A 25,448-nucleotide genomic window follows, 5' to 3' on the forward strand; every position below is an offset into this window, starting at 1 on the left:
AGGTGGGTCAAATGCAAGGGATTAAACCTGGTGTTACAAGATGTGGTCTGTAAAAGTGCACCGGACTAGTTTGTTATAAGCCCAGTGTTGATTAGTGATTACTCCCTCCGTCTCAAATTACTATTCGTTTTGACTTTTCTAGTTATATAGTTTTACATATGCACCTAGATATATACTATGTCTAAATACATAGTAAAAGTTTATGTATCTCTGAAAATGAAAACGAATTGTAATTTGGGATGGAGGAAAGTTTCTGTATCTCTGAAAGCGAAAATGAATTGTAATTTAGGATGGAGTACTAGCGATGCCATCGTCTGTGGCCACACATCCCCTGCATCCTATATTTTTGCATCCTATATTTTCTATGAGCTCGTGTCTTCCTGCTGCGGTTTTGTCAGTATCAGTAATTACAAATATTGCGACACAGTATTATAGTTGCTTATTGTGGTTACTGGTACGCATTCCGCTTAATAGATTCGTTTGCTTAATATTGCGACACAGTATTATAGTTGCTTATTGTGGTTACTGGTACGCATTCCTGCTGCGGTTTTATCAGTATCAGTAATTACAAATATTAGCAAATGTTTACTGTAGCAACACATTGTCAAATCATGGACTAATTAGGCTTAATAGATTCGTCTCGCCGTTTAGCCTCCACTTATGTAATGGATTTTGTAAATAATCTACGTTTAATACTCCTAATTAGTATCTAAACATTGATGTGACACTTGCTTAAAAATAAGCAAATGAAACCAAACCAGGCATTAGTTATCCTGGTTACTAGTTGCTTCTTGGGCCGGTTCCTTTTGTTTTATTTTGGGCCGGCAGAGCGCTAAAACTGTGGTCCAGCAACATCGACTGTTGGCTTGACTAGTGACGAACTGACGACGGATTCCTTCAACACGAAAGAAGATCAGCGGGGCATGCTTCGAATCGAATAATCATCAACTTGGCCAAGAAACAAAGTGTGAACAAAATGAAAGAGAGGCTGCTACAACATCTAGAACCTTCTGGGTGGAGTCAAAGCAACAATCAACTTTAACTGAATCAACATTGCTGTACCCAACTAGCACTCCATTCTGCAGCCGGGACGCAAACATGGAGACATATCTCAACCGTCAGATCGTCCCGCCATGCAAATCGGGTCGCGAATCGCACCATTTCCTGGCTCTCTGCCGTACTAGCAAACTCGTGCCGCGCACGGGGGGATCGCGGAGGTCAAACCGGGCACGTTGCCTGGCCATCACGGCCGCCCGTGTCCCGGGGTCCGTCGCACCGAAGCAAACGCGCGGCCGACGCCTCCCTCCCGCCCGACTTTTTTTGTTTTTTAAGTCCTTTTTGCGAAAGATTCTTACAAATAGATCCCTGGCAGAACCAATTCCAAAAATGGACCCTTAGCTTGGCGCCATCCACGCTGGCGCCAAGCTATAACGTCTCGGCGCCAGCCATCCTGGCGCCAAGGTCTATACATAGCTACTGACGCGGAATCCGACGTGGTGGGGGCTTGCCAAGCCTTGGCGCCATGGATCTTGGCGCCAAGCTTGACGCCGTAGATCTTGGCGCCGAGCTATCTACACCGTCCTTCCACGCATTTCGAACTAAACAAGTATAATTATTCTGAGAAATATGCAACAAATTAAGCTGTGGTTCAACTGGTTAGGAGGAGGGCTTCTTATCCTGGAGACTAGAGTTCGAATCCCACTATTGAACCATTTTTTCTACATTTTATTTTTTTCTCTGTTCTACAGGTAAACATGCACCAGTTCAACACTGGGGTCAAGCTCGGCGCCAGCGTCCTTCCACATTTGTTTTTTTTTTGAGAGACGAACCCCAGCTCGGCCACTCTGCGAAACGTGAAGCCCACTTCCTAACCAGTTGAACCACAGCTTAGTTTGTTGCAAACTATTCGGAATAATTATACTTGTTCAGTTCGAAACGTGCAGAGGTACGGGGTAGATAGCTCGGCGCCAAGATCTACGGCGCCAAGCTTGGCGTCAAGATCCATGGCGCCAAGGCTTGGCGCCATCATGGATGGCGCCAAGCCCCCGCCACATCGGATTCCACGTCAGCAGCTATGTATAGACCTTGGCGCCAGGATGGCTGGCGCCGAGACGTTATAGCTTGGCGCCAGCGTGGATGGCGCCAAGCTAAGGGTCCATTTTTGGAATTGGTTCCGCCAAGAGTCTATTTGTGAGAATCATTCGGAAAAAGGACTAAAAAACAAAAAAAGTCGGCCCTCCCGCGAGGGCAGCGACGACCCTCGCGGCTACGCGGTACGCCCTCGAGTATTTATCGTTCGGCCCCTCGAAAATCTCCCACGTTTGCTTCTCCAACCACCTGCCCCCCCGCGTCCCTTCCTCTTCCTCCCCCAGATCCATCAATTCGTTCGGACCGCGCCCTCTCCCTCCGGCTCCGTTCGAACCCGCGGCAGGCGAGCGATTCCGCCAGATTTGATTCGACAATGAATCCCGAGTAGTAAGGCCTCCGATCCTCCTCTCCCCTTACCTCCCCCGCTCGTCCCTGTGATCTGTGTAGGTTCTCGCTCTCGTAATTTGCTGTGGTTGCGTAGTTTCGGTTGTAACTTTCAGGGTCTCTCTGATCAGGTGCGCGCTGGTAGGTCTCACCAGCTTTCGATCTGGATCTGGGTACCCGTGTTCCGAATTAGGATTTCGTGAATGGAAGGCCTATCTGTGGCCGCGGCTACCTTCATGGAGGAACTTATGTGGTTTAGCTTGTTGATGAGGGGTGTGTTTGCTCGGTTTAAATTATGCTTTGATTCGTAGGGCGTGGTGAGAATGCACTGTTGTGTTAAGGCATATGTTTCCGGGAAAAATTCTGGAGGCAGGGAACATCACAATGGGAACACAGTCATCATTGTGTTATATGAATTATGTTTATATTTCGCAATGACTTCTTTTTTACTGCGTGAACACGTGCAAAAGAATCCTGCATTTGTTAAATGGTTTGCAGATTTTGCACTTATGTAAAGAACACTAAAGTTATTTCTTATCAGGCACAGAAGCATTTGATTCTCTATATATGGCCGATATGGAGTGCATATGTTGAAAGTGTTGAGTACCAAATATTGGAGTATTGTCTTGTTTACCAAATCTTAATAGTACCATAGTAGCATTGCTGAACCATCAAAAAGACTGATAACTCTACTACTAAAGGAATTGATCCTAGAAATATATGTCATTTGTGTATCACGCATGATAGATTGGTCTCTTTCTTCATATGCGTACTCAAAATCTTCGTGGGCCGAAACAATGAAATTTTGGAACTTAAAAAGGTAAAACAATTCTGAATAGGACTAGTTGAGCACGTTTATGTTGTAATACTGGTAATTCTTTCTTATTGGTGAAGTGATGGCAGCCATCATGATCTGCTAGTAATGCATCCTGTTAATGTAATGCACTACTTAATCCTGTTTTCCTTTTTGCAATTTCAGCGACTACCTTTTCAAGCTTTTGCTTATTGGTGATTCTGGTGTTGGGAAGTCCTGCTTGCTTCTCAGATTTGCGGTGAGAGCTACCATCTCTCCTCATGATTGCTCGTTGGTAGTTCATACTGCAATGGTGAATTTCTGCAGTGTAGTTGTTGAGATATAAATAAATGTACATTGGAAGAAATATCCACTATTTGACTTAAGCTTACAGCTGCAGCCAAAAAATATTGGTTACAAGTATCCATATCCTGGAGAGGTCCTTTTGATGTTTCTGTTTCATCACTTTGCAGGACTATAGATTACTTATATTAACGTATCACCTTTGAAGCTTAATGTACCAAATATTGTCTCACATACTCCCCTCGTCCCAAAAAAAAAGTCATTCTAGGTTTGTCTTAAGTCAAACTTTCTCAACTTTGACCAAATTTATAGAGAAAAGTATCAATGTTTATGGCATCAAATAGGTATATTATAAAAATACATCTCATGATAAATCTAATGGCACTTATTTCATACCATAAATATATGTAGTTTTTTCTATAATCTTGGTCAAACTTAAAAAAGTTTGACTTAGGACAATCCTAAAACGACTTGTTTTTTGTGATGGAGGGAGTAGACTGAACGTTACTGATACACTGTTTGTTTATGATTAGGATGATTCATATCTGGACAGCTACATCAGCACAATTGGAGTTGATTTTGTAAGTCCATTTCAAATTCATTTACTTACTCCTGAAAAGAATTCATATACTTCAATTCAAGTTTTCTTTGTAGCCTAGCAATAAGTTCTTTTATCTTTTTGCAGAAAATTCGGACAGTAGAGCAAGATGGGAAAACCATAAAGCTTCAAATTGTAAGACTGCTGCGCTGTATTCAGTTGATACTTTCTCGTGGTAGCTATGGTAGGAAAATAGTTATATGTTGGCTAATTGTGTAGTAAATAAGTTTGAACGTGATGTAACATTGGTTCCCACTAATAGCACACGAACCCATGTTCTCTAACCATGGAAACGATATTTCCACTGTTCATATACCTTATTGCATATTGATTCTGGTTGCTTCATTGCACAAGTGACTAATTATTTATCTCTAGCAATTAGCATGATCACAAATTTACGTAGTGAATAGGGATCCGTACTTGGTCTGTCCTCATGATTAGGAGTGAGGGTGTTGAACTTTTGATACTGTTCTGCAAGCTGATATGCTATTATTTGAAGAAGAATTTTTTTTTATAGATGAGTTTGGTTGGGTCTGTCAAATTTTGCTGTCAATATGTAATAGTGACAAACTGATAGTACATTTTCCATGAATTGTTTTTGTGAAAAATTATGAATCTAAGTGTAATTTGGCATTACGTGGTAACAAACTTACATTGCTATTCGCTATAGCACGTTGAGAGAATATCGTAGTCTATCTAATTCACATAGCAACGCGCAGCAATCTAGATTTCTAGGAGAAGTACCAATATGACACAGCTACTGTGTAATCCTTCAGCTCACATGGTTCTGTAATTGCTACAGTGGGATACTGCTGGGCAAGAGCGTTTCAGGACAATCACTAGCAGTTACTATCGAGGAGCTCATGGAATCATTGTAAGTTGACCTTCTGAACTAGTAGTCTTTCTGAAACTTAACCCTCTTGATCACTTTATGATACTATTTGTAACTTTTGATTGCTCGCAGATTGTATATGATGTTACAGACCAAGAAAGCTTCAACAATGTGAAGCAATGGTTAAACGAAATCGATCGTTATGCAAGCGACAGTGTTAACAAGCTTCTTGTTGGGAACAAGAGTGATCTAACTGCCAACAAAGTTGTGGCAACTGAGACAGCAAAGGTAAGTTCTCCAAATTTCATGAACGAATCATGACAATGACTGCAATTGTTCATGTCCACCACACCCCTAGGTCTTGTTTAGACATTTACAATTGATTAAAAACACCATTCAGGCGTTTGCTGATGAGATGGGCATCCCATTCATGGAGACGAGTGCGAAAAACGCCATCAATGTCGAGCAGGCCTTCATGGCTATGGCTGCATCCATCAAGGACAGGTATAGCCAACATTTCTAAAGTGCTCAATATTCTTTTGTTATCTTGAGATTCTACTGGGTTTATCAAAATCCTACCTTCTGCTGTTCTCAGGATGGCCAGCCAACCAGCCGCGTCAAACGCAAGGCCAGCCACCGTGCAGATCCGCGGGCAGCCTGTCAACCAGAAGACCTCTTGCTGCTCGTCCTAAGATCTCCTTATTTCTTCGGTTCCTTGTAAACGACACGCTATTAGTACCGTTTGTGCACGCATGAAAGATGTATTTGCATAATTTGTTCAGGAAATGCCCTTGCTGATAGTATCTCTTCGTTGGTCAGATGGTTAGAGAGCTGCAGATGTGTAACATCACCGTAGAGAGGCCCTGCAGTGCTCTCTCAACTTAAGGAGCAAACAGCAACAGTTTATTACCTTCATTCTTTTCTATCTTACAGCCTAACTGTTTATAAAGTAACTCGTTGCATTTGTGAACAGCTATTGTAATCCCTAGTTGCATATTCATAGTGAGATGGAATTCCAGTGTGGGAAACATGTTTTTCTTTTGCATGTTGAGTGGTCATATTCATCTGCAATCATGGTGCCTCGTGACAGGCCCTCGTGGTCTCGCACTGATCTATGGATATGATGCGCCTTTTTCCTCCTCTAGAATGCAGTGCTTGGGCGTGCATAGCAGAGGACCATGACCTGCCGCAGGGCCCGCCACCACCGCCAATTGCTGTGCCCTGTGGTGTCCCATGTTAGCATCAGATAATAAAGTTTGACAAGTGAAGCGATATTCTTCTGTCGGGACACTGAGGAATTGCGATCTTCTCGATTTCTCGTTGAATATACTACTATTATTATATTAGCCCTTGTTTACTTGGGGAATTTGGGAGGTGCCAAATTACTCTAGCAACACTGTAGCGTTTCGTTTGTATTTGTGAATTATTGTCCAAATATTGACTAATTAGGCTCAAAAGATTCGTCTCGCAAAGTACAACAAAACTGTGCAATTAGTTTTTGATTTCGTCTACATTTAGTACTCCATATATGTACCGCAAGTTTGATGTGATGGGGAATCTTCTTTTTGCATAGTGCCAAAGTTGGGAGTTTTAGGGGAAGTGAACAAGGGCTTAGTATGTAAAACTTCAGTGGCTTTCCAGAAATTTCACCTAAAAGCTCATGAGTCATCACATAAATCTCTGAAAGGCTGGCAAAATCAGTGTCGACCTTTTTTCTTTCTTTCTTTCTACGCAGGACTATACATAGTAACACCATTGTATTATGAAAGATGCTTGAAGAGTTTACGTCATTGCATCACTGTATATTAAGAACATGTTTGAAGAGTTTACAGGGCAGAGCAACGCCGTGCTCACGCTTGGCATAAGCTGGGGTCTCCTGCTTCTCGTGGAGATCTACCCGTGGCCCCACCCCCCAAAATGGAGCAACATGGACATGCTTACATGCAACATGCATGATGAAAAAAGAGATAGATCAACCTAGAAGGATCTAGAATTTTCATTAAAAGAGAAATAGTCACCTATAGAGGGGACTCAAATCTAATAGTCAGAGTGTACGATCACACCTCCCACACGAACCATTTAAGCTAGGCTCACTTCCTTGCAACATGCAACATGCATCTTATCGTCCTAACCTCCTAGGACCTGGATGAACCACGACGCACCATGGTGCTCCTTGATGCACCACCGCCCTGTCCTACAGTCCACAAAGTCACGACGAGTCCACGAGTACATTCGGCTATGAGATCTTCTTGGCGTCAAGCTAAGAGTGCACGACCACACCTCCCACACTAACCATTTGAGTTAAGCTCACTTCCTTACAACATGCATGATGCATCACGACGCACCATGGTACTCCTTGATGCACCACCGCACTGTATGAACCACGATGGACCATGGTGCTCCTTGATGCACCACCACCCTGTCCCACGGTCCAAAGATGCACCGCCGGCTCTACCGCTCCAGATCAAAATCACGACGAGTCCACGAGCGCATTCGACTATGAGATCTTCTTGACGTCAAGCCACGAACCAGCACCGCCACAACGTGGCGATTCCCTCTGGCGCTCGCTTTACGGAAAGCCGAGTAGTGGCCGTGCCCATCTCGCCGGCGCGCCACCCCCGCAAGATTCGCCCGGAAAAACGCGGCGCTCCTCGCGGAGAGCTACGGAATTCAGCACGCGGAACACGCACGGTGGCCGCTGCTTTTCTGCACGGGGGGGTGGGGCATTCGGAAGCAAGATCCAATTTCCGTGGCTGTTCCCGCGTGCCCCCCAAATATTCCTGCGAATCCGGCAAAGGAGACAGGGAGGAAATGCTCCAGGAAAATGTTACGATCAGAGAGGCCGTGATCGTATTGGCGTGGATGAAGAAGATGGCACATGCACAACTATGTACTTATTCGAGAAAAAATGAGGACGGCACAACGCAAGAACTGCCAAACCTTGCAAGCAGCTCTCTTGGATCTGAGAAGCTCCATGATTCGAGAGCGATTAAGTTATCATGCTCGCATAGTTAGGATCTCGACAACACTTTACACCATGCTTTGGTACTTAGCATTTGTCAACGCCCATATAGTATAAAGGATTTTTTAAAAAAAAAATAAAAAAGCTGGACGGAGAAGCAGCAGTTCCTTTCTTTTTGTGCACAAGCTGGTCCTGGCTAGCTAGTAAAGTTATCTGCAACTGCAAGTACAGCGTCGTTCCCAACTTCCCAAGCAAAGAAGCCATTATTTTAGGAACAGTAGTGGCGAGGTCAGTGGGGAGACGAGAGACAACTAAACAACTTGGCCCGAAGAACGCGACGTCCATTACCATTTAGTCTCCGGTCCCGTGTGGTGGTTAGCGTACGTGGCCAACTCACCCTCGCTTTCATCCATCTCTCTCTCGCGGGGGATGGATCGCTGCCACCCGATCCCATCTTTTCCCTCACGTTCCTCACGTCAAAAACTGGCATTGTTCACGCCATGAATTAACAATGCGACCCCCTTTTTTTTATCGTCCCATTGCTCGTCTCCGTCCACCATGATCATCCACGACCACGATGAGACTAATCCACAATTCCGCTTGTTGATTGGTCACTGGGAACCATTTTGGGCACACCTGAAAAGGCCTCGAGCACCTTGTCCTCTGCTGTCCTGGTAATGGAGTTTTGACCGTTGAGATCTGGGCGTGCATCAACTTGCCCCATCGTGCACTGATCCTGGCAATTTATGATGAACGCAATTCATGTTTTGTAGTAGATCCGATTCAGGGTGTTGATATGTGGCCTAACTTCAAAGGGCTTTTAAAAAAAGGGTACTTTTGCAAAAGAAGAGGAAAAGGAGAGATTAAAAGAAATGAAAATAACACTGAAAAGGACTTTCGTCAGGAAACGGCTTTCACTAGCTGTGTGCCTGTGTCGGAAGAAAAAAAAAAGAAAGAAAAGGAGGGTCGAGCCTGTAGAGGGTGCTCTGCCTTGTCGGATAGGATGCAGAGACCAAACTGGAGGACGACGATTAGACCACGAAATGATTAGCGAGCCAGTCTTGAATCTGACCTCGCTCCTCGTTCCAGTTCAAAATGCGGTTGCGTTTCAAACATATTTTGCCCAACGACCCCGGTCTCCAGTCCGTACCCGTACGTTCATATGCAAAAACAAAGTTCGTGCCGATCCCTTTGAGTTGTGGAACCTTTGACGTTCGTGTTATCGTGTAGGCCTCGATGGCTTGCGACCTGACTCGCCGGCCTATTATGAACACGGTTTGTTTACTGCACGAAATGATCGGCACTACTGATGCTTAAAAATCGCCGAACATGTCTGCTAACGGGAGAGCTCGATCGCATCAGGCCGTCAGGTCCGGCGACAATGCGGGAGGCAAGAGTTGAATTCCAGCTAATGGCATGAGGGGACAGCGCATGGAAACACGGTGTTTGACCTGACAAACCGAAAATTTTTCTGATCTCCTCCTGCAACAACTACAAGCTCGTCGTCGCAGCTGGCGTTTCGTTTGTTCCTGCAGTTCGGCGGCAGTCAACACCGCTTTGCTTGCGTCGGCGCGCCCTGCGTCACCGCCAGATCAGATGTGTGAATCCAGGCCCCCGCGGCCCGCGCGGTCGCGTCGCGTGGTTGTTCGCCTGCCAAAAAAACATTTACCTGGACCGGACCTGGAACCGTACGCATACGCGAGACTCCCGGGCGCGCGCGGCCATGTGGACACACGCGCTCTCCTCGGCGAATTGCTAAAACGAGGACCGGGCCACGGGCGCCAGGAGCCCAGGAACACGTCACGACGTCGCCGGCGCCAATTCTACCCAGCGATTCTGGGCGGCGCATCCGCGCATGGAAGAACTGACGGACAGGGACGCCGAGTCAAGGCGGCAGCAAGGTCCAACGCGCCCGCGCGCGCACCGCGTTGCTACGCTACGCAGCGGCGCGGCTGGCATCTGGCAACGCTGTCGCTGGCGTGGACTAGTCGGCAGGGCAGGCACCCGGTTCGGCTCGGCTCGGCGGCAGTTGCCGCGCTCCGTGGCAAATCGGATCGGCGGCCCAGCCCTACCCAGCAGGGCGCGGACGCAGCAGCGCACCCATCCCCGACGGATGACCGTGTCGCGTGCCTCGGGGCCACGGAATAGCGACGTCCCTCGGAGTCGCCGGTTGCAAGTGGCAACCACTCCATTAAATTTCCTCCCCCGCCCTGGCCGCTTCCTCCCCCCGGTTTATAAAACCCCCTCGCCCCCCGTGTCATCTCACATTTCGGAAGCTAGCGAGCAAGCTCAGGGGACCTGGTGAGCAGTCTACAGATTACATACAGGGCAGGGTAGCAGCAAGCACATCGCGCATCGATTAGGAAGGATCTCTCTCGGCCGCCGCTACCGACGAAGGAGGCAAATCCGATGACAATTGCAGCCGCGGTGACCGCGCCCACGACCGCGCCAGTGCACGTCGCGCCGCGCCACGCCGCGCCCGCGTTGCAGCCGCGCGCCGCGCCGCGCCGGGACCCGTCGCCGCTGAACCCCAACACGCCGGCGCAGGCGCTCCGCTCGGCCACCTCCGCGCCTCCTTCTACTACCTCGGCGTCGGATGGCGCCAGGGCTCACATCGACAACCTCGACAAGGTGCTCGGGAAGCCGCCGCAGGTGCCGAGGGCCGCCAAGCAGGAGCCGGAGCAGGACGGCGGCGAGCAGGAGCCGCTCAGCGTCCGGCACGGCCTGCTCAACGCGCTGAACCTGTCCTTCTTCGTGCCCATGCCCGGGATGCGGGCGCGCACGGCCGCCGACGAGCACATGTCGCCGCGCAGCCTCATGCACATGCAGCAGCTTCTCTCCGCCGACTCCCCGCGCGCATCGCCGAGGTCCACCATCGCGCCGCGCTGGCGCAGCCTCCACGGGGAGGGCGGCTGGGCGGGGCTCCTAGACCCGCTCGACTCCGACCTCCGCCGCGAGCTCCTCCGCTACGGCGACTTCGTGCAGGCGGCGTACCAGGCCTTCCACTCGCTGCCCACGGCGTCGGCGAGGCACCGCGGGCTCATGCTCCCCGACCGCTCCTACCGCCCCACGCGCAGCCTCTTCGCCACCTCCGCGCTGTCCATGCCGCCGTGGGCAAAGCGCCCCAACACCCCCGAGTGGCTCACGCAGCAGTCCAACTGGATCGGCTACGTCGCCGTCTGCGAGTCCGAGCGGGAGGTCGCCCGCATGGGCCGTCGCGATATCGCCATCGTGCTGCGAGGCACCGCCACCTGCCTCGAGTGGGCCGAGAACCTCCGCGCCTCGCTGGTGCCCCTCGACGGCGAGAGCAGCGACGGCGCCGACGCGGGGGCCGAGGAGCCCAAGGTGGCGCGGGGCTTCCTCAGCCTCTACAAGACGGCCGGGGAGAAGGTCAAGAGCCTGTCGGAGGAGGTCATGGACGAGGTACGCCGCCTCATGGACAAGTACAAGGGCGAGGAGCTCAGCATCACGGTCATCGGCCACAGCCTCGGCGCCGCCCTGGCGCTCCTCGTCGCCGACGAGGTCGCCACGTCCATCCCCGACGCGCCGCCCGTCGCCGTGGTCTCCTTCGGCGGGCCCAAGGTGGGCAACGCCGCGTTCGTGGACAGGCTCGGCAGCAGCGGCAAGGTCAACGTCCTGCGCATCGTGAACGCCGGCGACGTCGTCACCAAGGTGCCAGGGGTGGCGCCGCGGCTGCCGCACAAGAAGGAGCAGTACCACCACGTGGGCGCCGAGCTCCGGATCGACAGCAAGAACTCGCCGTGCCTCCGCCCCGACGCAGGGCCCGCGTGCCGGCACGACCTGGAGGCGTACCTGCACCTCATCGACGGGTTCACGGGAACGGGGCGGCCATTCCGGCACGACGCCCGGCGCAGCGTGATCCGGCTGCTGCAGCTGCAGAGGGGGAACGTCAAGAAGGAGTACGTGAACCGCGCGCGCGAGCTCGGCGTCGACCCCGCCGCGCCGGCGGACGTCGGCCGGAGCATGGCGTACGGCAACTGCGCCGTCGCGAGCCCCTCCTCGTGACGGGATCAAATCACGTCTGTTTCAGTGGCCCGTCCTGTAAATTTTGTAGAAGGAAGAAGATTCTTTCGTTAGTTGCGGTTTGCGAGCGGGGAAGTCCCTCTCATTTTTCGCTCTCTTTTTTTCGATAATCCATGCATGTACAGGAAAAACTAAGCAAGCGCAAGTGCGCAGATCAATCAATCTTCTAGTTAAAATCGTGAGCTTGATGTTTTCTTTGCCAGTTACCACTGCCAATTGCTCTCTGGTTCAGCTTTTCTTTCTGAGAGAGACTTGCTCTCCTCTGTAGTCGAAGTCTCGAAGAGGACTTGGAAAATTTCAACTCTAAATTAGATCAACATCATAGCATCAGAAAGGCCAATTTTTTTTTAAAAAAATCTCTGCTGCAAGTCCTGTAAGCTTGTGCAGGTTCTGACGATCAAGTTATTACTATCATGTAATTCACATTTTTAGTTGCAAGTTACAAGTTTCCAACACTCCTTTGGATCGAAGCAAGGCTGTTGCGGCCTTTCAGTAAGAGTTGATCGATCAAAGCTGTATCCTACTAGCTAAATTCTCACGTGTCTTATTGGACGTATGCAACCATGACGTGAGTACCAGACTACCAGTAGACTAGCAGTAGTTGCGGTCACGAGCAGCATTTTTATACAGTCCACATCACAGTGCTAGCACCAAACGCGCCTCTCCAACTGCCCCCTTCCAGAATGCGCAGCCCGCGGGGCCTCCTCGCCGTCTCCGGCTATCTTGCCGGCCGCCACGCTCGGGCGGCCTCCGTATCCACCACCGGCCACCACTCCCTCTTCTTTGCCCGCGCCTTCCAAATCCTAGCCCAGCCGGAGCCCGTCCGCCTCCAGGAGCTCTCGGCACCCGACTCCGGTCTGTGACCTGGCCACCTATCTGTCACCGTCTCCTCTTAAAAGTTCTGCCTATTATTCAGAATTGCTCTAAAATTCCTCCTTTTGATTATTCTTGAATCTTGACCCGTGTCCGGGATCAGGGATCCTAGAGCTGAGGCTTGAGCGGCCGGAGGTCAAGAACGCCATCAATTGGGATGTGATGAGGAGGCTGCGGAGCGCCATAGAGAAGATTCAGGCCGACGCGACGGCGAAGGTCGTCCTGGTTGTGAGCTCCGTGCCGGGGGCTTTCTGCGCAGGCGCCGACCTCAAGGTCTGGACTTGCCCGGTGAGATGGGGTTTACTAGTCGTTTAGACATTGGAACACAAAGCACGAGTTTTTGTTCGAATAGAAGACAACCGAAAGTGGTGTAGGTGCATGTGCGAATTCTAGATGAGTTATATAGATGATTAAAGAGTTGTTGCAAGATGTTGCTAGCGGAATTGATGGCTGAACTTTGCGTTATGCTGACATTGATGTTCAGAAATAATTGTGTGTTGCTAGATTAATTGTTAAAAGAAAAGGAATGGCTGGAGTGGAGTGGAGTGGGGAAATGAAAGACTCATGGCCAGACAGCATATAGGGGAGTCGGTTTCTTGAGTAGCGTCTAACTATATGAGACAAAGAGGGATGAGGTTCATGTTTTCAAAGACAACTTTATAAAAAGAATGTTTTGATTGGCAATTCTAGAAACTCTAGGATTTATAATTATTAGTAAAGAATAGAGAGTGTGGCTTAAAGAGGAATACATGTGAATTCTCAGAGGGATAATTAGAAGATCTGTAAACTTATTTAGTACTTGAAGTACTAGGATTGCACATGTGCTTGTGTGTTTGCTCAAGATATGATTCTGTATAATTTAGTACTATACTACTATGTACTGAATACAATAAATTCGTATCACGATACAATGAAAACTATTCTAGATCTTTAGGTTTTTTTCATCTCTTGCTCCCTCTTCTTAATATTTTGCTTCTTTTGTTGGCTCTTCTATGTTTCAAGCTCTAACTTTAAGTTGCAGTTATTTGTTTCTATGTTTTTAGATTATTTATTATCTTCTGGATCATTATTTGTAACATCCAAAACGATGGCAACTTTCCTTACAATTTGACCATGACTATGTCCCGTCAAAACAAAGGTTGGATGTTTTTTTTCTTTTAAGAAATTTCTAGTGTATTTCTCTTTTCTCTTAGCAGCTATAAAATGATTATCATAAACCTTTATTATGTAATAAACATCAGAATGCTGCTAAAGATCATGTTTGCATTTCCTGTGATGACATTGATTTCTCAACCAATTTGTTTGACATCATAATCAATACATTAATACTTGACTCCTTGCTGCTGTCCCTTGTCTTTGACCTTTAGCTCAGTTCATGAATTAAAGAACATCGTAATCATGTAGAGCAAATAATGAAACCATGTGGGCCGCATCTCAGAGCAATACTATTGTTATCAGGAAAGGAAACTAATGAGCTCTTCTGAAGTTGGAGAGTATGCTAGATCTTTGAGGTCTACATTCTCTTCTTTTGAGGTTTGTTCCTTGAACTCAAATTTAACATGCCCTTTTGCATCTATAACATTAGATCAACAAAATGAGTAATAATAAACGTATGAATGCGCACATGTATATACAGATTCCTTGCAGTACTTATTATTTTTATTATCACTGGCCATGGTTGTTCTATGTGCATATACTTACAGGGCTCAGGAATTACAGTTTGTTTGAACAGGCACTCCCTATTCCAACAATTGCTGTCATTGAAGGAGCTGCTTTAGGTGGTGGGCTAGAACTTGCTCTTTCATGTGATCTCCGCATATGTGGTGTTGCCTTTAATCTGGAATATTACCAAATTCCTTTCATCCTGTGGGATAACTATTTCCTGGTGTTTTGAATATTTAAGTGTATACCTTCTCTCTAACGTGCAGGGGAAAATGCAGAACTTGGACTGCCAGAAACAGGCCTTGCCATTATACCTGGGTACGTGATTATGTAGCCTACATAGTGCATTACTTTCTAAAACAAATGGTTTAAGAACCTATCATGATGTTCTGAAATAAATTGCTATTTTATCACTGGATGCTATTTTATCAAAATAAATTGCTCAGCTCATAGGGTGGCAACTGACCGTTTCCTATCCTGCAATAGAATGTGATTGCTGAGGAAGATTTGGTCACCATTTACACATGAAGACTGACTTTGTAGTTAACATAGACTATTCTTCAACTTGGCTGACAAAAAAGTTTTAACACAAAAGATGCAAACATAAGTGACTTGCAGAAGTAGACGTCTACATCAATGTAAGTGCATTGCAAATAGTCAATTTGAAACACTGATGCTGAAAAGGCGACACCGACAAGCACGACTTCACATGATGTGTTTATTTTTCTAGAACCAAAATGGACAGTGGTTTTCTTTGTCATGATGGAACTTGCCACTGCATGTTTTGACTTAGTAAGTGTACATGCATTTTCTTACTATAACATTAAAAAGTGTACAAAACCTTTCCAAAATGACGAAAAGAATCTATCTCGGTGAAAATAACCTCCATTTGCTGCACTAACAGAGCCGGAGGCACTCAGCGCCTTCCTAGGATCGTAGGGGGGTCCAGAGCAAAAGAACTGATATTCACTGGCCGGAGATGTGATGCAGCTGAAGCTGTAATGATGGGTAAGGCTAGCCTTGTTACCTATTTTTGCCTACTTATTGGAAAGATTCCTAAATGTGTTTGCATTGCAGGACTTGCAAACTATTGTGTTCCAGCAGGGGAGGCTTATCAAAAAGCTCTTGATATTGCACGCGAGATAATGCAGAAAGTAAGAATCATTCTTAATCCTACTTCTGAACACAGGGAAGTTCACCATGAGTTCACGTTTCTGAATAAGCATTTACATGCCACAGTATACAAATAAGAACAAGTTTCTGTCAGTACAAGTGAACTTGCGGGAACGAATTCATCAAAAGCATAATAAGTGAAAGTTGCAGGAGTAATTTTATTGGGGCCACTGATCCAGCGGCATGTACCTTTAACCACTCCGAGCATGGTTGTTCTTTCTTGCAGGGTCCCCTGGGGATAAGAATGGCGAAGAAGGCTATAAATCAGGGGACGCAGGTCGCCGACATGTCCTCGGCATTGGCTGTCGAAGGGGAGTGCTACGAGCAGCTGCTGCACACGCAGGATCGCCTTGAGGCCCTGGCTGCGTTTGCCGAGAAAAGGAAGCCTGTCTACACAGGAAAGTAAGCTGTTGGCTGGTGGTGGAGTGTTTGTAAAAGATAAGGAGAAGCGGTGAACTGGCCTTGGATTACCGATGGAGGCCCAGTTACCTATTTCAGCCTGGTTGTTCTGCCTGGGCAGACCGGGCTGCGTGGGCCAATTCTAAACGATTTTTCTGCCTTGCATTAGGCCCATCCGTCAATGCCATCAAGTGGCTCTCTGTACTCTGTAGCTCGCGGCGGCGGCGGTGGCTGTTTAAGACCAGCGAGGGCTGTGTCAGCTAGCGGCTCTCACTGCTCACGGCGCTGCGGGAGCACGGGGCTCTCAAGAGTCAAGAGTCTCGCTCATGGACATGGGTCGTAAGGTCCCAACGATATCGGAGAGACGGAGGCTGCCATGGTCTCCGCAACGCGCGCATCCGGGCATGCCTCACGACGACCGCAGCGCGCCGCGTTTTCTCGTCCGCGAGAGCGAGACCGCGACCGCGACCGGAGATGAGATTGGAAAACAATACAGCCGCCGGCCGCCGCGCAGCTTGGCGCATTACGGCACGTTCCGATTACTCTCCTACAAGACCTCCTGCTCCAATTATTATAATATTCGATCCGCGCCGCGTGATCCCTATCCAACGACGCTGTTGCGGGACCGTCTAATCGGCGCACGCGCGCCAGCAAGAGTTTCCCTTTTCAGCTACTAGCAGCTTTCCTTTTTGGGCTTCCGTGCGCACAGCTCTGCGGGCACGCGGCCCCCGCCGCCAATTTCTCTTTTCGCGTGCTTTTTCTTTTCCGCGCGTGCGTTGCACGATCCATTTTTATTTCAACGCGCTAGTTTCCGTTGGATTCTCTTTTAACAGGCCATCATTCGGGACAGTTAGGGATGAGGGAGTAAAAAATGGGTGGGGAATTCGACGATGAAAGCTAGTTTCAATACCATTTTCATACTAAAAATATGTTTAATTGTATATAAAAATACTCAGAAAAGCATTCAAGTTAACAAAAAAATGTATACACAAGTTGTCATATATAACTTTGCCCCTTATTTCTCTTCCATATACAACTGATCTAAATTCTTGCTCGACCCTGTGTACATGTGGCACAGCCTATCATTTCAAGTAACAGAAATTGAGAATAGAGTCAGTAGTTCTATATTATAGTATATGAAAAAATATTGTTCTCTAAAGTTTATCCCTAAGTTTGACATACTCAATACTTTATTTACATAATTTATGCACATAAAAAATATATATAAATGATCTATTTGTTTGACACATACAAAATTTACGAACATTATGCGAAAAAATATGTATAGACAATTGTTGTCTCTCATCCTAACTTATTGACATGGCACAAATTTATCCACATAACTAATAACGTGCAAAAAGTTATATGCAATTATTTAATAACATAAGACAAAAACTTGAGGCCACAACTTACATAAACTGCTATGGAACAATGTTATTATATTAATGACACATCCTATATACATATATATAAATTATAGGCTATATGTTGTATAAAAGAACTTGAGTTTGCATTGGCTCAAAAAAAGTAAATACAAAAACAAATGGCTATGCGGACATTAAAAAAATAGAAAAACATTATCTTATAACTCATATACAACTTCGGTGCATAATTTATAACCGGTATATAACTTGAGACATATAAGTTGTGTGCATAACTTATAGGTTATGTGTATAAACTTATACCTACATAAGTTATAATTCTATGCTTAATCTATGTGCAACTTATATCATACAAAAAATTGTGAAGGAAAAAAGTTATACCTTAAAAATATATAACTTCTTTGCATAGCTTATAACTGATATATAACTTCTGGTGTATATAACTTATGTGCATAACAAATAACTCTTATGTCTAACTTATGTGAATGACCTATGCTGAACAAACTTTTGAAGGGAAAAGTTTCTCTTGAAGATCGCTATCCCTTAGGAATACTAAATAGCACAGTAGACAAGGAGAACATACAGAGACAAAAATGCACTGAATAGGCCTAGCGACACAAATCATTTTACGACCACATTTGTATTGTGTACATGCGGTAGATTGGAGTCAAAACAAACTAAGGGGAACAAAATTGAGCAGCATATGTGCCTATACAACAGCAGACACAATTAGGATACTAGATCGGTTGGTGTTGAACTGGAATACAAATCATGTGACTACTCACCAGCTATTGCCAAAAAGGGCAATTCCAGAAGGAGTAGAAATTGTGCTGGCGCTGCAATATGGAAGGATCATGAAGTTAGCAGATTGTATATAACATTTTCACAAGTAAAATATTGTATTTGCTTTGAAGGTAACAAATAAATACAGTAGATGTCTTGAATAAAAGAGAAGAGAACATTTTCTGCACAAATTATGAATAAATGTTATATAGCAAAATTTTTATAAAACGTATTTAGAAAATCCGCTCATAACTTTTCTGCACATATTAGCTTACGAAAGTTATCTAGAAAAAAAATGCCTAGAGAACATTTTGTAGATAACATTTTCAGAGAACTTTTCTATAAAACTTCAGCACAATCTTTTCTTTATTACTCTTCCATGTAACAGTTATTAAACAACATTTTCAGAAGAAGTTATTCCATAATAGTTTAGAGAAAAATTATTCCATAACGTTTCATAGAGAAATATAATAACATTTCAGAGAGAGGTCATGTAACAACATTTTCAGGACAAAACTTATTACGTAACATTTTGCAACAAAGTTTTTCCAGACCATAACTTTTGCAAAAAAGTTATTTAGTAATATTTTCACAAACAAAGTTGTATAATAATTTTCCTTAAAAAATGAGTAGAATATTACTTTTTGATGAGCTATATTGAGGTCCCTAACTCCACTTAAAGAATATAAACTAATGCTAAAGTAGTAGTTCAGGCACAGAGTCATATATTTGCAAAAAAAGGAAACATTCCTAAGTACTAAACAAAAACTATTCATGAGTACCAAACAAATAATTTGAACATACAAGATCATGCAGAAAAAGGGTTGAAAGAAAACTACAGAGATTAGAGAGTAATAACCCTGAGTGCAATATAGACAATGTCTCCCAGCATTGCTTGCTCCCTGACTTAATAACCAAAAAACTGAACCAACTGCATGTGGACCTAACCTATTGCACGACAAAATTATGATAAAAAGTTGTGAAAAAATTGTTGTCGTGTGAAGTTATATCCCTGAAATTGGGATGGTCAATAACTTATGTGTATAACTTATATCACTAACTTATTAACATGACTAATAGTTATGTACATTACTTATGCGCACAACTATATAAAATGGTTCTTTGCCTAACTTATTGACATGACAAAATTTATGTACATAATTGATGCAGAAAATTTTATTTGAATCTCTCTCCTAACTTATTGTCATCAAAATATATAAAATAATATCACAACCCAACTTATTGCGCATAAAAAATATGACAAAAAATTATGCAAAAATTGTTGTACTATAAAGTTATATCCCTAAGTTTGACATAATCAATTATTTATGTACATAACTTATCCAGAAAATATATATAATAAGTTTTTAGCATAACTTTTTTTCACATGAACAAAATTTATCTACATAACTTATGCAAAATGTATACATATAATAATTTATCGGACCAAGTTATTGATATGCCCAAAAAAATATCTACATAACTTTTGCACAAATAAATGTATACAATAATCTCTAGATCTAACATATTGACATGGAAAAAAATATGTCAAAAAGTATATGATCAATCAAAAGCATACCTGGATCCCGCAGAAAGTGACTCATAGCTTTGTTGCCACATTTCCAACCTTCAAGCATCTCTCATCTTATTTTGCTGGAACAGATTGAACCTGAATATAGAAGTGGTAGTTTTAAATTTATGAAAATACCACTCGTCTTATGAAAATTTATGAAAATCACTTTCTATGGAATCAAAACAGGTGCACAACTTAAAATACCACTCAACCAGCTTTATCGAGCAAACAGGTACAAGAGAAAAATCCCATTAGATATCTGTATCTATATTGCTACAGATTGATGTAATATTGCAACGAATGAATCTATATGTTTCATAATCCGATCCCCTCGAACGATACAAATTACTCTTGGTCCAACTGTCCAAGAAAAAAGGAAGTAGAATTTATGAGATCCAAAGTTACTGTCATTTGCAATATTTTTGTTTGTCTACCAAGCCACCTCGTACACAAGTAACCTATTGTTCCCAAAACTAGTGCAAAGTTACTACCACACGCACAGCCAAGTGATAAAGAGATTTGCAGGCTGATGTTAGCCTGTTATCATCAAACTGCAGTATATAAAAAACATATGACCTTCAAGCCTTTCCTCTAGAACCACCTCTCCTTCAGGTAACCTCCTGCTCTAATAGACTACCATTTGGACTATAGTTAGCTCTGTCATGCAATGAAATAACGAACTAATCAGTGATTCCAGTAGCAGTAGTGACTAATGAGTTACTCAGAGGATCATAACGCATGGCAGTTGAGTTGAACACTGAGATTATTGATAGTGAACACAATATTAGAAACTAAACCAGGCATTGTAAAGAAGTTATTTAACTATCAACCCTGTAAATATCTGGGCAGTATGCTTTCTATCAAACAAAAATGGGAATGAAACCTGCTGAAGGTACACTCATTCGAATGAAATTAGAAAATATTAGGAGGATGACTTAAGCAAGAAGACTTTGATAGAGTAGCACATCAATACATTAATTAATACTTTGAGAGATGCAAGGGCTAAATGCTTCTACAAGTACTAAACAGGAACAATGAAAAAAAATCCGTACCATAATTGATCGATGCAATGGATTTCTAAGACTCTGTGCTCGTACATTCCCCCTTCATTGGCCAGCCATGAACCTCGCAGTCTCAAACTTCATCCATCAGAGCGGTTCGCAGCCTGCGACCTCTGCCCTGCCTCTGCCCACATCGGCCTACTGTACTCCTTATCTAGAGAAAAGGGAAGTGAAATGGAAAGGCAGTGAGAAGCGAAAATGGAGAAGGGGAAAATGGAACAAGGAGCGGCGATTTGCCTGGGATTGCTTCCTGCCGCAACATTCGAGGCCGTCCACCCCTCCATGCCCGCCGCCGACTGCTCAAGGCCGGCGTCCCTTCCACGGCCGCAACTCTGACCATCCACCACCGTGTCAAGCTCTAGTAATTGCCTCGTAGGGTTGCGCCCCCAGCACCTCCGCTTGCCGTCCTTCTGAATCTGAGATCCGCATCAGCGAAGTGGTCCCCTCGTGATGACGCGCGACAGCTTCGCGGGAGGAGTCCGGGAGACGCGTGTGGGTGGGGGCTGCGTAGGTGAATGGAGAGATGTCGGATCGAGCGTTGGTTGTGAAACTAGCGCGCGAATAGAGAATCAATATTGCGCGCTGTTGCGTCTCTCTGCCCATCTCTCGACACCTCAACAAGTCGTCATCGCCCAGTCAGTCTCCCAGTCTCGCCCGGCTCTTCCTCGCCCGCCGCTCCGCTCCACTCCAGCATGCTCGGCCTCCGGCGCCTCCTCGCCGTCTCCGGCCGCCACGCGCCGGCGTTCGCCTCCGCCTCTGCGGCCTCCTCCCACAGCGCCTTCTTCGTCCGCGCCCTCCAGATCCTCACCCAGCAGGGGCCCGTCCGCCTCCAGAAGCTCTCGGCGCCCGACTCTGGTCCGTGTCTGTTCTCACCCCATCCCGGGGAAAATTTTGCATTTCCTTGTTCCCGACCTGTAGTTCGTTGCCTGCAGGGATCGTGGAGCTGTGGCTGGAGCGGCCGGAGGCCAAGAACGCCGTAGGGAAGGAGATGCTCCACGGGCTGCGGAGCGCCATCGAGGAGGTGGAGGCCGACGCGGCGGCCAACGTCGTCTTGGTGGCCAGCTCCGTGCCCAGGGTCTTCTGCGCGGGCGCCGATCTCAAGGTATCCGTTGCATCGACTCTATTCTGCAGGTTCGATTTTGCTTGCTAGGACTCTTTCATTTGTGATTTGTGCTGGTACGGAGTATCTTTCAGCGGCAACAATTGCTTACTGTTTGTTTAAGTTGCTGTAGCACTGACATACAATGATATGCGGTGCGCCTCCCATTTAGCCAAAGCGTCACATTTTTTTTTGAATGTTTATTTGGAGAAGAGCTGATTCATTGCATTTAGCAACGTGAATCATCTTGCGAACACATTTCAAGTAATCAGTAGGATGACTGACACTAAGGGGGTGTTTGGATACGAGGTGTTAAACTTTAACAGTGTCACATCGGATGTTCGGATGATAATTAGGAGAACTAAACATGAGCTAATTATAAAACTAATTGCAGAACCCTGTGTTAATTCGCGAGACGAATCTATTAAGCCTAATTAATCCATCATTAGCAAATGGTTACTGTAGCACCACATTGTCAAAATCATGGACTAATTAGGCTTAATAGATTCGTCTCGTGAATTATACTCCATCTGTGCAATTAGTTTTGTAATTAGCCTATATTTAATACTCCTAATTAGCATCCAAACATCCGATGTGACGGGTGTTAAAGTTTAACAGCTGGTTGCCAAACAGGCCCTAAGCACTCTAAAATTAGCAATAAGTGTACATTGCAACTGCCTTTCAGTTTTTGCGCACTGTTTACAGGATTGCTTCAGGAAGCAATTCGCTCGCTTGACTTGCTAAACAAATGCTAGCCGTTTGCACTTGTTTGACCTTTATATCAATTATAGAACTGAAAATATGTATCCCTTGTGCAGAAAAATGATGTATGCAGTGATTTTACAGCCTCTCCTTTATGTTGATAGGAAAGGAGGTTAATGGGCCCTACTGAAGCTCGGGACTTCGTTAACTCCTTAAGATCTACATTTTCATCCATTGAGGTTTGTTGTGTAACAATAGTATGTTCTTCTATATACTGTCGCTCTCAAAATTTTCATAAATTAGCACATCCTTGGTGATGCAAACTTTATATAAAGATACCAAGACACCATAATATGCATGCCCAACTGCCTTGTTACTGACCACTTGACCAGTGCTTGCATGAATCCTCCACATGGACGTTAATTTTTTTGTATAGTATGTTTAGAATGGTATGCCTTGCAAAATGTATACGCAGACACTATCAATTCCTACAATTGCTGTTGTCGAAGGAGCTGCTTTCGGTGGCGGTTTAGAATTGGCTCTTTCATGCGATCTTCGCATATGTGGTAATGCTTTTACTCTGCAGTGATCAAATCTCATCTACCTTAAGGAAACAAAGCTTTCTTCCTTTCTTTCAAGCTCATATGAATGCATTTCTTTTTTTCCAAAATCTTACCAGGGAAGGATGCAAAATTCAGCTTGCCAGAGACTGGCCTTGCTATTATTCCTGGGTAAATGGCACTTTACCTTCATAAGTAAATCTTTATATTTTGTTGATATTTGTTTTGTATGGTGCTGGAGTTGTTCTAGCCTGGTGAATTTAACTAGTGGTACTAACTAGCCAAGCTTCCTCTTGTCATAGAATTTAAAGCTGAAAATTTCTTTGTCTAAAAAAAATTGAAATGTTGCAGCATTGAATGTAAATTTTTAACTAAAAAGAAAATGTTGCTGCCTTGCTCATTATACTTGAAACATTGCAATGGCATGAGGAGAATTTATCCAATTAACTTTGAGAGCTGGAGGTCCAGTTGTAAATGATATGCTTCATCTGTTAGCATCCATTTCCTTCAAATGTAGAGCTGGGGGAACACAACGCCTTCCTAGGATTGTTGGAAGGTCCAGAGCAAAGGAGCTAATATTCACTGGTCGTAGATTCGATGCGGCGGAAGCTGTAACTATGGGTAAATTCAGCTGCTTTGACTTTTCGTCCTGCGCTAGGAGTTCTTGTTTCTAGGAATATCCTCTAGCTTTTGTTTTGCTTTTTAGAAAAATCACGTTGACGTGTTTTTACATGGCAGGAGTAGTAAACTACTGTGTACCTGCTGGCGAAGCTTATCAAAAGGCTCTTGAACTTGCACGGGAGATAAATCAGAAAGTAAGAAGCCGCTGAAATAATCATGTGCTTCATTTGTCAAAAAGATCAATTTTGCCATCTGAGAATTCTCAGCAAGAAGCATCTGAGATTACAGTATCTAGTTATCTACTTAATACTTGTCACATCCGTTGCTTAAATTGATTCCTCCTAGATCACTGCTCCATCTTTCTTGAAATTCTAAGCTTTTAGCCTTTTGTTTCAGGGTCCGTTAGCGATAAAAATGGCCAAGAAGGCCATCAATCAAGGGGCAGAGGTAGACATGACCTCGGCACTGGCTGTTGAAGAAGAATGCTACGAGCAAGTCCTGCACACTCAGGATCGTCTTGAAGGTCTAGCAGCATTTGCGGAGAAAAGAAAACCTGTATACACAGGAAAGTAGGGCTTTAGATGATCTTAATTAAATTCATAATACTCCTAATAGCAGCGGAATGATGCGTCCACATTCATATTTCTGTAAAATTCAGAAAAATAAAGCTGCACCTCAGCATCTGGGATGCTACCTATTTCGAAGTGAATTTGGCTGCGGCGTTGAACTTTAGATAGATGGGGATCAGGCCAAATTATTCCGAAATGAATTGGAATGCAGTTCATTTCTCCTACGTATTGGAAGGGAACTGGGTTTGGATCTAATGCTCCAAAACAAGCCTAAAACCTGCCATGAAGCTGCCCAAATTACCATCGGCTGTTGCTTATAAGTTTGTGCGATGTAATTATCCAATCCTACTACATACAGTAGTAGTCAAGTTTGCGTTTTCTGAAAGAAAAATGAGGAGCCCAAGAACAAAAAAAGACGGCGTTGCAGACTGCCAGTTGTTGCACCTACGGCCCAGCCGCGCAGTGAGTCAACGAAGAAGAAGCAACGCGACGACGACGACGACCAACCAACAAAAGAGCCCACGCGGTGCTCCTATATATCTACCGAAAAACCGGAAGATGGTTAAGCGATTAAACTATAAAGTTCAGTAAAGCTTAACTTCATATTTTCGTTCCAAAATCACTGAGATCCAACTGATGATGGTTCATTCAACATTTTCAACGGATAAAAACTTTTGACCAATATTTTTTTGAAAAAATTGTACTTAGAAATGTTAAACCTCAATATTTTTCAAAAAATGTTGAGCAATATTTTTCAAGAAATTTCGAAGAAGTGGAACCAACATCTTTTTAAGAAAATGTTGATCCAACATTTTTTTAAAAAATTATTTCAACATTTTTTAAAAGAATTTTTTAACATTTTTTCTGGAGCTTCTTCTCCGGCTCTGGCGGCCGGCAGCGATGCGCGCGAGGCCGTGGCGGGTCACGACGGTGCCAACGCCGGGCGGCGGCGCACGGGCGCACGGCGCAGGAGGCAGTTACACGGTG

The 25,448-nt window shown here is 45.0% G+C and overlaps 4 protein-coding genes and 1 long non-coding RNA gene across 8 annotated transcripts; 4 read left to right on the forward strand and 1 right to left on the reverse strand.

Annotated features, from left to right (window-relative positions):
• The first annotated feature begins 2,312 nt into the window (after positions 1-2,312).
• On the forward strand, positions 2,313-6,043 carry LOC101774764 (GTP-binding protein YPTM2). The gene is made up of 8 exons (XM_004953258.3): positions 2,313-2,475; positions 3,452-3,524; positions 4,102-4,149; positions 4,254-4,301; positions 4,969-5,040; positions 5,131-5,286; positions 5,399-5,502; positions 5,594-6,043. The coding sequence occupies exons 1-8, from the start codon at positions 2,462-2,464 to the stop codon at positions 5,688-5,690; spliced, it is 612 nt and encodes a 203-aa protein (XP_004953315.1). The 5' UTR covers positions 2,313-2,461; the 3' UTR covers positions 5,691-6,043.
• Positions 6,044-10,204: 4,161 nt separating this feature from the next.
• On the forward strand, positions 10,205-12,186 carry LOC101775172 (phospholipase A1-Ibeta2, chloroplastic). The gene has a single exon (XM_004953259.3). The coding sequence runs from the start codon at positions 10,370-10,372 to the stop codon at positions 11,984-11,986; it is 1,617 nt and encodes a 538-aa protein (XP_004953316.1). The 5' UTR covers positions 10,205-10,369; the 3' UTR covers positions 11,987-12,186.
• Positions 12,187-12,624: 438 nt separating this feature from the next.
• On the forward strand, positions 12,625-16,298 carry LOC101775571 (probable enoyl-CoA hydratase 2, mitochondrial). 3 transcript variants are annotated; one of them, XM_014804652.2, is made up of 8 exons: positions 12,625-12,859; positions 12,981-13,165; positions 14,336-14,410; positions 14,610-14,655; positions 14,806-14,857; positions 15,444-15,547; positions 15,617-15,693; positions 15,939-16,240. In XM_014804652.2, the coding sequence occupies exons 1-8, from the start codon at positions 12,688-12,690 to the stop codon at positions 16,116-16,118; spliced, it is 891 nt and encodes a 296-aa protein (XP_014660138.1). In that variant the 5' UTR covers positions 12,625-12,687; the 3' UTR covers positions 16,119-16,240. The 3 variants fall into 3 exon arrangements, with proteins under 3 accessions (XP_014660138.1, XP_004953317.1, XP_004953318.1); XM_004953260.3 differs by having other exon boundaries at positions 12,627-12,859; positions 14,610-14,700; positions 15,939-16,298; XM_004953261.4 differs by having other exon boundaries at positions 12,627-12,859; positions 12,981-13,150; positions 14,610-14,700.
• A 770-nt stretch (positions 16,299-17,068) lies between these two features.
• On the reverse strand, positions 17,069-21,038 carry LOC111256124. 2 transcript variants are annotated; one of them, XR_002676181.1, is made up of 4 exons: positions 20,902-21,033; positions 20,426-20,506; positions 19,856-19,945; positions 17,069-19,224 (listed from the first exon to the last, which is right to left on the reverse strand). It is a non-coding gene; the product is annotated as an uncharacterized LOC111256124 (long non-coding RNA). The 2 variants fall into 2 exon arrangements; XR_002676180.1 differs by lacking the exon at positions 20,426-20,506 and having other exon boundaries at positions 17,069-18,329; positions 20,902-21,038.
• A 353-nt stretch (positions 21,039-21,391) lies between these two features.
• Positions 21,392-24,624, forward strand: LOC101776250 (probable enoyl-CoA hydratase 2, mitochondrial). Its single transcript, XM_004953262.3, has 8 exons — positions 21,392-21,765; positions 21,843-22,012; positions 22,876-22,950; positions 23,187-23,277; positions 23,391-23,442; positions 23,789-23,892; positions 24,010-24,086; positions 24,289-24,624. The coding sequence occupies exons 1-8, from the start codon at positions 21,603-21,605 to the stop codon at positions 24,463-24,465; spliced, it is 909 nt and encodes a 302-aa protein (XP_004953319.1). The 5' UTR covers positions 21,392-21,602; the 3' UTR covers positions 24,466-24,624.
• Positions 24,625-25,448: the final 824 nt, after the last annotated feature.

This window comes from Setaria italica, chromosome I (genome assembly GCF_000263155.2).
Source record: "Setaria italica strain Yugu1 chromosome I, Setaria_italica_v2.0, whole genome shotgun sequence".
NCBI lineage: Eukaryota > Viridiplantae > Streptophyta > Magnoliopsida > Poales > Poaceae > Setaria > Setaria italica.

Excerpts from the sequence above, each read along its gene's own strand:
- LOC101774764 (XM_004953258.3), top strand. Across the intron at positions 4,302-4,968 it reads AAACCATAAAGCTTCAAATT|TGGGATACTGCTGGGCAAGA; the intron begins GTAAGACTGCTG and ends TAATTGCTACAG. Across the intron at positions 5,287-5,398 it reads TGGCAACTGAGACAGCAAAG|GCGTTTGCTGATGAGATGGG; the intron begins GTAAGTTCTCCA and ends AACACCATTCAG.
- LOC101775172 (XM_004953259.3), top strand. The coding sequence starts at position 10,370 with ATGACAATTGCAGCCGCGGTGACCGCGCCCACGACCGCGCCAGTGCAC.
- LOC101775571 (XM_004953260.3), top strand. The coding sequence starts at position 12,688 with ATGCGCAGCCCGCGGGGCCTCCTCGCCGTCTCCGGCTATCTTGCCGGC. Across the intron at positions 14,411-14,609 it reads CTACATTCTCTTCTTTTGAG|GCACTCCCTATTCCAACAAT; the intron begins GTTTGTTCCTTG and ends TTGTTTGAACAG. Across the intron at positions 14,701-14,805 it reads ATGTGATCTCCGCATATGTG|GGGAAAATGCAGAACTTGGA; the intron begins GTGTTGCCTTTA and ends TCTAACGTGCAG.
- LOC101776250 (XM_004953262.3), top strand. The coding sequence starts at position 21,603 with ATGCTCGGCCTCCGGCGCCTCCTCGCCGTCTCCGGCCGCCACGCGCCG. Across the intron at positions 23,278-23,390 it reads ATGCGATCTTCGCATATGTG|GGAAGGATGCAAAATTCAGC; the intron begins GTAATGCTTTTA and ends AAATCTTACCAG. Across the intron at positions 24,087-24,288 it reads CACGGGAGATAAATCAGAAA|GGTCCGTTAGCGATAAAAAT; the intron begins GTAAGAAGCCGC and ends CTTTTGTTTCAG.